Source organism: Anolis carolinensis, chromosome 5 (assembly GCF_035594765.1).
Source record: "Anolis carolinensis isolate JA03-04 chromosome 5, rAnoCar3.1.pri, whole genome shotgun sequence".
Classification (NCBI taxonomy): domain Eukaryota; kingdom Metazoa; phylum Chordata; class Lepidosauria; order Squamata; family Dactyloidae; genus Anolis; species Anolis carolinensis.
Genome location: NC_085845.1, coordinates 15,162,173 through 15,174,400, shown reverse-complemented (window position 1 = coordinate 15,174,400; position 12,228 = coordinate 15,162,173). Strand labels below are relative to the sequence as shown.

Genomic DNA, 12,228 nt, shown 5'->3' with positions numbered 1-12,228 from the left:
ATGACCTTGGAGGTGTCTACGGACAACGCCGGCTCTTCGGCTTAGAAATGGAGATGAGCACCAACCCCCAGAGTCGGACACAACTGGACTTAACGTCAGGGGAAACCTTTACCTTTCTAACCAAATCCCCATGTGTGTCCACTGAAATTTATCAAAGGAGCTTGATTTCGAAATTATTGTGCATTATGGAACTACTCTTCATGATTGCTAAAAAAAGTTTCACCCCCCCCCCCCCCCGACATTGTTTCTGGCTATGATCCTGGGGATAGATACCTACATAAAAGCTGCAACCATCACCCAAGTTCAAAAAGAAGCACAATGAAAGCACTGGCAGACCCTGCAAAAAGAATCTGTGAACCCCACCTCTTCCAAGGTGAACTGAACCACCTAAACTGGGCTCTCCAGGCCAATGGAGACTCCACCACGGATATCAGAAGAGCTGCAAGGCCAAGAACAGGCCAAGAGAGGAAAGACAAAGATCCACCCAGAAGAAAAGTGTTCTTACTGTACATGAAGGGAACCATTAACCGCATAGGAAAGCTGATGAAGAAACAGGTTGGGAAGGAAGGGGAGAAGGGGATTTTTCAGTCTTGTGAGTGGGGGAAAAGAAGGGAAAGAGATATCTGCTAAGAAATATCTATAGACCCACTAAGAAAACACAACACATGCCACTCCCATTCAACCCTGGGGCATCATGTTCATCTGCTTGCCCTCAGTGTGATATGGATGGCACTGTGTTGGTGTGAGTTTTCCGGGATGTATGCCATGTTCCAGAAGCATTCTCTCCTGACGTTTCGCCCACATCTATGGCAGGCATCCTCAGAGGTTGTGAGGTCTGTTGGAAACTAGGCAAGTGGGGTTTATATATCTGTGGAATAATATCCAGGGTGGGAGAGAGAACTCTTATCTGTTTGAGGCAGGTGTGAATGTTGCCATTGGCCACCTTGATTAGCACTGAAAAGCTTTGCAGATTCAAGGCCTGCCTGCTTCCTGCCTGGGGGAATCCTTTGTTGGGAGGTGTTAGCTGGGCCTGATTTTCTCTCGTCTGGAATTCCCCTGTTTTCAGAGTGTTGTTCTTTATTTGCTGTCCTGATTTTAGAGTTTTTAAATACTGGTAGCCAGATTTTGTTCATTTTCATGATTTCTTCCTTTCTGTTGTCCACATACTTGTGGATTTCAATGGCTTCTCTGTGTAGTCTGACATGACCAAGAGCCAGCTAACCCCCCCCCCCGCCCCCAAAAAAGGATTCCCTCAGGTAAGAAACAGCCAGTCATTGAATCTGCAAGGCCATTAAATGCTAATCAAGCTGGCCAAATGCAACATGCACACTTGCCACAAAAACAGAATGAGTTCTTTCTCCCGCCTTGGACATCCCACTGATATATACATCCCACTTGCCTAGTTTCCAACAAATCTCACAGCTGAGGATGCCTGTCATCGATGTGGGCAACAAGTCAGGAGAGCATGCTTCTGGAACATGGCCATACAGCCCGGAAAACTCATAGCAACCCAGTGATTCCGGCCATGAAAGCCTTCAACAACATATGGATGGCACTCTTTGTCGTTGACTCTCTTTGTGGCAAAATGTATAGGAATGGGTTTTTTAAGGGGGACAAGCTCTAGAAATGCAATAGGGAAACACATTGGTAATATACAATATTACATATGAGGTCATGGCTACCATTCTGGGTCCTGAAGAAAGTGATAACAGTAACACAGTCAGATTCTGGACTGTTCAGATTGTTGGGATTTACATGTGTCTAATGCTCCTCCAAAAAAGAAATTCTGGTACTGTTATTATCTGGGCGGAGGTCAAAAAGATGTGCTAAACAGAGAAGGATAGTCTATTTTATGGGGAGAGAAATGGGTTGAACCATTTCCACATTTTCCTGTTATTCCCCCACCCATGTCCCCATCATGGAAACAACCCTTGTTTATGATATGGGAAGTGGGGAGGGGGAATAACCAGCAAAAACGGGGGAAATGGTTTTCTTCCTTCAACTCTCCTCTGTAAAATGGACTATCCTTCTGTCTAGTGCCTTCTTTTGGCCTTTGCCTGGGTAATAGAACAGTATCAAAGTTCCTTTTATTCAGTAACTTAGGGTACTTCTCCAGGGTAGAATGAATGAAGTTGGACACAACTTTAACTGCCAGGGCTCAACGTTATGGAATAACGAGAGTTGTAATTTGGTAAGGCTCCAGCACTTCAGAGACATCAGGTATATCTCAGTGCCTTTTGGAAATCAAAAGGCACTGAGACAAATGGGCATCCATAGCTATGCACAGAAATTAATCTGCTCTGTTAGCTTAGGGTGCATTTCCAATGTAGAATGATGCATCTTAACTGCCAGGGCTCAATGCTATGGAATCCTAGAATTTGCAGTTTGATGAGACACCAATCCATCACTTTTCAGCAGTGAAGGCTCAAGACTGTATTGAACTACATCTCCGATGATGCTATTACATTAAGCCATGGTAGTTAAAGTGGTGTCAAACTGCATGAATTCTACAGTGTAGGTCATTCTTAGTTTTAGAATCCATTCTTTTACATTGCAAAGTAAAGGATAAATAGAAGACTGTAACTTCAAAATCAAATCCAGATTATAGATGGCTTTTTGTTTGACTTGGATTCTTTTTAAAGAAATGGAGCAGTTGTGACAAACCCCTTCAGAAAGGACACAAATTGGCCATTCTCTGTGCTTTTAAATGGAATGTTTTAGATTTTGAATTTATTGCAGTGTCTGTCACACTAGTCTTATAAGGTAGGACATAATCATCCCTCTATAATAAGGACCCACAGTAGTGAAACTAACAACTTGCTAGGAAGGATTGCTTGGGGTCACTTGGGCACTGTGCTGCATTAAGGATACTTTGATATAAGGGAAATTGGAATTGCCAGTGAAAGTGCTTGTAAGCAAAGCCCCTTACCCTGTGTAGTTTTTTCCCCCAAATTACTGCTGTACAAAAGTTGAGTCCTTTTAAAGTGTATCCCAGCAGGGAGCTCAGTCAGGTGACTTTTGAAAACAAACATAACCTGTGCCACTCCCCTTGCTCAGTCATGCCTTAATTTCCTCTACATTACAACACCAGGCAGAAGGAGAAAAAGGTGTTTCGGATTGACTCAGACAGCGCTTACTTCAGAAGACTAGTGCTAAAACAGTGCTGCAAATTTGGTCTGATTGCAGCAGATCATGTGGTTTTTTTTATTATGGCCTTGAGCTGACAAGGCAGCCAAAATGATAACTTATCTCCATTGGTTTAGATGGGCTTTAGGGCAAGTTAATTAATTCCCTTTGAAACTAATGACACTTAACACTTAAATCCCAAGAACATGTATTATTGAAATTGATGGGATTTGCTGTGCTTTAGCTGATGGATACCCTCCAGCAACCCAACGGGTGTTACTTTCTGGGAGGTACTTCCTGACCAATGCAAGCTTTGCCCCCTTCCTCCACGTCTTCTTGATTACAGATTTAGTAGCATTAGGCACAACTTGCAAGCCATAATTTGAGTCTAGGAACCCTCCTGCAGGATCACAGACAGAGCTTACGTATTTTCCGGTTTTAACAATTCCTGTTCACAGACAGTCACAGTGAAACTTAGCTTCTCTTTCAAGTGAAAGCCAGCATTTTCTTTCAGTTGTGCTCCAGATAAATTTCCTAAACAGAGTAGCATTTTTGCAATGGATCAGGTTGTGTCTGGAACACGGTACCTCAAACTTGGTGCTGAGAGGCTGTTCCAACACAGGGCCTTGGAGATTGCGCTGTTCAGTTCTGTCTCATTTCCCATGCTTTTTAGTAAGCACATGAGATACTCGGAAAGATCTTTCTGAAATTTGGGCAAACAAGCATGGCATGCAACTCTGATCCCTGTTATCAGCATCCTGGGTTGGTAGTGAATAGCTTGATGCTGTTCTAGCATGGATATAAGGGAATGAGTTCAAAATGTAATCCAAACAAGAGACAATTTCTATTGATCAAGAATCCTAGTGATCTGGATGTAAGTAAACAATGTGTCATTGATGGCAATGTCTTACCTCTGAAGAAATGACTGTTCAGTTTGGTGAGGGTTACTCCTGGATAGGGACATAAATGGTTAGCAATATCTTTTACCATTTTCAATTGATTCAGTAGTTATTACCATACCTGCAAATCTGACAATTCAGTTCAAGATGCGCATGAACATTTTTCCTTCGTACACAAAACGTATGACATTCTCATAGGAAACGAGAAGTGACACAAAAATGAAAGCTGCACAGTCATCATGCTTGCTTTCGTTTTCCTTTCATTTCAGCCCCTTACGATAAGCAGGTACTGACAGAGGGCTACTTTCCCATTACAGCTGATGTGTACCAATGAGTGTTAATATTAATATTAATATTAATATTAATAACAATAGTTATTCTGGGACCCTAAGCTGAGTCTTAGAGAGGAGTGCTTCCCCATTACATCTGATGTGTGCCAATGGGTGTGAATAATAATAACAACAACAACAACAACAACAACAACAACAACGGTACTCTGGGGAAGACTCAAACATTTTAAAAGTTGGTGGGCTAAAAGGGGTCGAAATGCCCTCTGTATGTGGTGATTTTCACCCCTCTAGCCCAAAAGTCGAGCGGGGGGGGGGGGGGGGGGAGCCTCAGAAGCCCTCCCATTGCAGCCAATGGTCCGAAAATTTTTGTTTTTTTGTAAGCCATACGAAAATTCTGTTCATATAGGTGCCCCATTTTCGTTAGTGGGAACAAATATGAAAATGAGACAAAATGAATGAAACTACACTTTTGTAGGAGTCTTTCAAATAAGGTAGCAAAAGTTATAAATTTCCTGTCCCATCTCTACCTCTATTAGCCATTTGTAGCAAAACCTTCAAACATTTCTCTTGATTCATCATTTGTAAATAATTCTTACTGGATAAAGGTGACCGGGAGTACTGGATGTTCATAAAGGGAGCCCTGGGGCCACCACGGGATCCTCTCCTCTCTTTTAACCTTGGATCTAGCTGATGACTTACAGAGGCCCTATAAAGTTAGCTTGCTTCACATGGACCTGCAGCCTGATTTCCCGCTGCTGAGCCTGTTTAGATAATAACCACAAGGATCGTGGCACAACATGTTCCTCTGATGTCTAGAGGCATCTGCTGTAGGCTTCAGCATAGTTGTCTTGCAGCTGAATAGGGCTGGAGAAGTCACAATAGCCCCCAAACAAGAAGAGTGTTTTTCTTCTTGTGCTAATCTGGCTGCGTTTAGCCTCTTCTGCACCTGTGTTTCTGTTTTCTTTATGAGGCGAACATTTGACTAGCCTACAAGGCCTGTCCCTGACCACTGAGAGAGAGGGAACACATGTTTAACTCATTTTGGTATGCTTTCTTTTCTCTGTTTGAACTCTGGAGTTTCACAGAAGGTTTTGCAGCTGGGATACATCATCATATCATCATCCTAGAAAACAGCCATCTAAGTACCCAACAGTGATATGAGTAAAAAGGAAAAAGGAAAAGCAAAATGTTCCAAGGCATATGACTTTAACAAATGCTGAGCTGCCACCACAGTTCAGGATCATGCAGATTCTGACCATACAGGTGCATGTACTGCCTGAAACAGACCATCCCAGTGTAGTACAGCTAAATATGTTCTGGAAAAGATCTGCATTTTGGAATTTGTGGCCCTAATCAAACTAAAATTAGTCATGAGCAATTTTGTTCCATTACTTTTGATGGCCTGGATCTAGGTTTATATATTCTTAGAGTAAGGAGACATGAGTGGGAATGAAGTCAGTTATTACATATTCTATTGATTTCAGTGGGTCAACTATATTAGGACTGCAAGGTCAGGAACATTCCTGGTGATGGGATTTCAGGGCCCAAACATTGAGATTTAGGGATGGCCCTTAGTGATGTTTGAGAAGTAGATGTCTGTAATGGCTGTAATTTTTTATGGCTTAGCTTAGCATAACATGTCTCTCTCTCTCAGTCACATAGTTGTTTCCGACTCTTCGTGACCTCATGGACCAGTCCATGCCAGAGCTCCCTATCAGCCGTTGCTGCCCCCAGTTCCTTCAAGGTCAAGGATACCATCCATCCATCTTGCCCTTGGTCAGCCTCTCTTCCTTTTTCTTTCCATTTTCCCCAGCATCATGATATTTTCCAAGCTTTCCTGTCTCCTCATGATGTGGCCAAAATACTTCAACTTTGCCTCTAAAATCCTTCCCTCCAGTAAGCAGCCGGGCATTATTTCTTGGAGGATGGATTGGTTGGATCTTCTTGCAGTCCAAGGCACTCTCAAGACTTTCCTCCAGCACCAAAGTTCAAAAGTGTCTATCTTCCTTCGTTCAGCCTTCCTTATGGTCCAGCTCTCGCAACCTCATGCAAAGCATTGTTACCTTGACGCAGTGCTGGGGCTTGAGCGCCTCGATGATGCCATGAGCTATACCATGCAGAGCCACCCAAAACGGGAAGGTAATGGCAGAGAGGTCAGACTAAATACGATCCCTGGGGAAGGTAATGGCAACCTAGTATTTTTGCCATGAAAACTACATGGATCAGTACAATCAGAGAAATGTCGGTATGCCATCAGAAGATAGAACTTCCAGGTCAGAAGATGGTCAAAATGCTAATGGGGAGGAGTAGAGGACTAGTCCAACTAGCCCCAGATGTGATGACACAGTTAGCTCAAAGCCGGAAGGAAGGCTAATGGCCAACAGTGCTGGAGGTGAAGGACGAATCCGATGTTCTAAAGATAACATGTATGGAGACCTATATTAGTTATATACCACCAATTACTTGACTGAATGAATAGCCTCTGAAGTCTCTTTAATAGCTGTTCCCTATTTTCTGGAGAGCAGGCAGGACCATAGAAATGTCTGGCTACATCCCCACAGCTAGATGCAAAAGGATTATAGCAACACTGAGAACTCTGAAGGACCCTGGCAAATCTCAATCCTAACATCATTTCACTTATGGGCCATGTTTTCTCCCCATAAAGCAGACATGCATGCCAGGGCATGCAGACATTATTCAGTGAATGGAGAGGAGGGCTTTGGGTGCTGTGAAGGAAGAAACCCCCACAGCATCCCCAAAAAGGGCATATGCACTCATAAACAAATTTGCCCATAGGAATGGGTGCCAATAATATGTATTTGTATACATTCTTTTCTAAGTCACCCTGATATCACTCTTGCTTTCCTTGAGGACTGGAAAAGGGATGCCAGATCCTGAGTTATGGGAACATTAAATCAGTTAGACTTAACTTTTGCTAGGTTTAGGCTTCCATACGCAAATTTGACATGTCTTTGTTAAAAATGACAAGACTCAGAAACTAGTATGGAGTGAAGGTAGAGGATTTTAATCTCCCAAGAATATGTTGTTGTGGACCTCAGAGTTGCCATACTTCGAGTTTCAAAAGGAAACTCGAGTACAAAGGTGGCATATTGGGAATTCATTAGCAAATTTGACACTGTGAGCACTTGGTCTCAAGAAATCTTAAGAACAGCTTTTAGGTGTGTGTTTACCTTTTCCATTTTGCTAGGCCTGACTATCACCAGTGGCTGCTACTTGGGAATGGGTCACACCCATGCAGATTGGATCTTGTATTTATTTGACTGGATTCTGTACTATATCGTTCTTTAAATAGTACTGTGGCACACCTAGTGCTGCTATCGCTTGCCTTGTTTGACCTTTTGATATGGATTGGTTAAAAAAAGACTTATTTTTCTTCTCTGTGTTCAAGTTATATATATATATCTATCTCCTCATGATGTGGTCTGGGCCACAAAAGCCAGCGTCACAAATAGGAATGGAAAACAAATTTGTTTGGACTGTGAACTCACCTAAGTAGTACTATGATGCAACACAATCAGATTTGCCACGCTTACATATTCAACCCAGCTGCCCTCTGCTATTCAGATGTCTCCAAAATTTGAATTGTACTTCAAAAAGGATAAAAATGTCTATAAAATGAACATACAAAATATGATAGTGAAAATTAATGCATTATATGAGGAGACTGCATGGACTGTATGCTTATGAGAAGCTTTAGGGTCTGTTGCATAGACATTAATATAAGAGATTGTTGTTGTTAAGTGCCATCAAGTTGACTTCAACTTATCTGTAATATGTTAACTTTTTCATGCTGTCTTCTACCTTACCATGTATTATTGTCTTTTCTATTGAGTCATGCTTTTTCATATGTTCAAAGTACAACAGTTTTAGTTCAGTCATCTTGGCTTCTAAGGAAAGCTCAACCCTGATTTGCTTTGGGACTCATGGTATCCACAGAACTCTTCTCTAGCACCACATTTCAGATGAGTTGATTTTCTTCTTATCAGTTTTTTCCCTTGTCCAGCATTCATTGCCATACATAGAAACTGGAAATACAATTGCACAGGCAATCCTAAATTTAGTATTGAATGGTAAATCTTTACACCTTTGGATGTTATCTAGTTCCTTTATAGCTGCTCTCCCAAGTCCTAGTCATATTCTGATTGTTTTTTAATGCAGCCTCCTTTTTGATTAATGACTGAACCAAGGTACAAATTTTTCAGGGAGAATGAGGAAGTTCTCTATCAGATTGGAACTCCTTATCACAGTTACTGAAATCTGTCTATTGGTGTAATGATAACAATAATCAGATTGTATATCTTGCACAGGTGATTTTTATCAGCAATGGTAAAGTGCCAAGGACAAGGCACAGGGGATGCTGATGTGGTTATATCATATCAATTTCTTAACACGTTATCTCTTTCAGATATTCTAGAGGAGTAGCTGTATTCATACATTTATCTTTCTGCTGCCAAAGCACCTTAAAGATTAACTGGTTTATTATTGCCTGAGATACCAGACACACATTTGAGGAATGCATTTGCGGTACTTGGAAATAGGTCAGGAAAAGAATGCATGTTTATTTATTTAGATTTCTAATCGGAATCTTCTGATGGGCTTGATGCAGACAAGAGGCCTTGAATTACCCAAAATGTATTCTCTTGGTACCTGGGGCACACATTCCACTAAATGGGTGTGTTACCTGGGAACCAACTGCATTTTCCAGTAAAGGCAGGATGTTATTTTAGCACTGGGGAAAAGGCAATAATTACACCTTAGAAGTAATTCTTCATGGGGAGGTGCAGTGAGCATTGCCTCTGCCACCAGGTAAGATGGTTTTCAGAATCCTTATTAGCATCACGGCTAAAGTTTAACAACTGCCCAACGCCATTGAAAGGGTTAATTTGTATTTAATAGGCCTTGCTAGTTTTGCTTTTGCTTGACAGCATAAGGCCCAGAAGAGAGTGAAAGCTGAGAATAGACTGCAGGAGTAAACTTTGTGCAGGAGATGTGTCACAACTGTGCACTTTGATTTACTTTGATTGTTTCTGAACTGTATAAACCTCTTGGATCAATCTTCCATTGGCCTCACTCAGGAATCTGAATGTTTCACAGCTCAAGGACCACTTGGAGGAAGAAGAGTTCCTGCCATGGAATAGTTTGCATTAATTCCACTCAATCTAATGCTGTAAAGCAGGGGTCCCCAAACTTTTTAAACAGGGGGCCAGTTCACGATCCTTCGGACCGTTGGAGGGCCGGACTATAGTTGGCCACTGAGCAATAATAATAATAACAATAACAACAACAACAACAACAACAACAATAAAAAAGGGTTGGAAGAGACCCTTTGAGCCACTGAGTCCAATCCCCTTCTGCCTTTGTGCACCAAAAGCACAAGCAAAGCACCCGACAGATGGCCACCCAGCCTCAATGATAATAATAATAATAATAATAATAATAATAATAATAATAATAATAATAATAATAAAGAGGGTTAGAAGAGACCCTTTGGGCCATTTAGTCCAATCCCCTTCTGCCTTGTGCACCAAAGCACAAGCAAAGCACCCCTGACAGATTACCACCCAGCCTCAATGTTAATAATAATAATAGTAATAGTAATAATAACAACGATCTGCCAACTGCAAAAGGCCACCCTACTGGGATCTGCGTGCATCATCTGAAAATACATCACACAGTCCTAGACACTTGGGAAGTGTTCGACTTGTGATTTTGTGATACGAAATCCAGCATATCTATCTTGTTTGCTGTGACATAATAAAATAATAATAATAATAATAATAATAATAATAATAATAATAATAAAGGTTGGAAGAGGAGACCCCTTGGGTCATTTAGCCCAACCCCCTTTTGCCCTTCTGCCGTGGGGGCCGGATAAATGGCTTCGATGGGCCGCATCCGGCCCCCGGGCCTTAGTTTGGGGACCCCTGCTGTAAAGCAATAATGGACTCAGCTAAAGGACTGAAACAACACCTCTCCTATCAACAACCTACAGCACCCTTTAACACCAAGAAAGCTTATCTTGCAGCAGTGCTGTGTGTTGTTTTTAGTGCCAATTGGAAGCCTGGAATAGCAGCTATTTCCAACTGAAAACAGAAATGTCCAGATAACATTTCCTTAACACATAAACAATATTTGGCACATTCATTACATACAGAATATGGTAATCTGGAATATTTTTCTAAGAAATGTTATTAGTAGAAGAATCTGAATACAGTGTCATGGAGCTCTTGAACAAAATGACCCTCTTACCCATGCATTCAATATCTACAATTTTACAATTTTACTTACCCACACTCCAAAAAAATATTGAAAGGATGGTCATACTGTACTGCCGTGGTGACTTGAATGGGCAGAAGACCTAGACATATGCAGACATACATTGTGATTTAAGCGAATGATGACATTTTTCTACCCTTTAGAACAGAGATGGTGCTATTTCATGTTGTTATGTGCCTTCAAGTCCTTCCTGATATATGGCAACCCTAAGATGAACGTATTGCAGGGGTTTCTTGGTAAGATTCGTACAGAGATGGGTTTGCCATTGCCATATTCAGATGCTGAGTGTGTGGCTTGTCCAAGGTCATCCATTGGTTTTCCATGGCTGAGCAGAAATGTGAATTCTGGTCTCCCAGTATCAATAATAATATAATAATAACTTTATTCTTGTACCCCATCTCCATCACCCCGAAGGGACTCGGGGTGGCTTACATAAGAAAAACAGTCCATAAATTTAAAAAACAATATAATAACATAGTTATTATTACCACTATACAAGGTTCTTCTAATATTGCTATAATTTAACTAACATCAAGATATGTTCTCTTAGGAGAATAATGAAGAATGCACTGATTACACAATGAAGAAACAATTTCTACATATTTAGAAGTTTTATTCCATTGATTATTATTTAATCTTTTGATCTGGTTATTTTTCACATGAGAGTGTATTTCTAGATCGGATAAATTCCATGCATTCTGTGGGCTATATTCTATGTCAAGTTTTTGTTACCTTAAAATGGAATTAGATTGGAGGGAATGGCTGATTCAAAGGCTTGAAAGAATGTGCTTGACTTCATCACAAATCCAACAAAACCATCATCACACAGTTCTCAGTGTACTCAGAGTTTCTCTGAAGATAATAGTGGAGCTTTGAAAACAACCCATTGTTTTCATTCTTTAGACAGTGAATAAGTTTTAGCAATAGAAACTGTAAATTAAAACAAACATTGTTTGCTTGACCATTGGAATCAATCAATATTTGCAAGCAGAAGGATTGTCTTCATGAATGGCTTACTTAACAAGAAGATTGAGGGGAGAATGAAACAGATGCTTAAATTTCAGTTTTGTGTCTTGATCTGTGCTTCCCTGTTGGTGTCTTACTTATCCATGAGATCTTCTACAGAAGTGATTAGTCTTTTTAATATCAGTTGTGGAATATATGCATTTGGTTCAAGGTTGTAGTAAGAGCTGTACATGAGGCACCATTGCATATGAATGTACACTAGATTATGTGCATTGGGCATGGATGTGCACTGTGCATTTTATGTGGGTGTACATGTGAATTGGGTTGCACACTTGGTCTCTTGGTTCTGTTGAATAACACTGCCATGCAACGTGGTGGTTGTGTAGCACAATCAATGTGTAAGTCCATAGGCAGAGATCCATGCTGCACAAACTGACCATATATTCAAAATCACTCACATATCAATTCCTTGTATGCATTAGATCCTGCACTCAGACCCATCTCTGAAGCAGTGTAGGCTCTTATTAGTTGTCTTGAGTAGGGTAGGATTTTTCTGAACTTTTTGAATGAAACCTTTGTGAGGAATCCCAACCCTTCCTTTGGGTGTCCTCTTTATGGGTTTATTGACAGTAGTCCTTCACCTAAAGGTG

The 12,228-nt window shown here is 41.0% G+C and overlaps 1 protein-coding gene across 1 annotated transcript in view; it reads right to left on the bottom strand.

Moving 5' to 3' along the window:
- Positions 1-10,690, bottom strand: part of bmp3 (bone morphogenetic protein 3) — a 51,614-nt gene extending 40,924 nt beyond the window's left edge. The window contains exon 1 of the mRNA XM_062981515.1: positions 10,625-10,690. Coding sequence (XP_062837585.1) covers positions 10,625-10,658 — 34 coding nt within the window. The 5' untranslated portion in view covers positions 10,659-10,690. The remainder of the gene's footprint in view (positions 1-10,624) is intronic.
- Between the last annotated feature and the right edge of the window lie 1,538 nt (positions 10,691-12,228).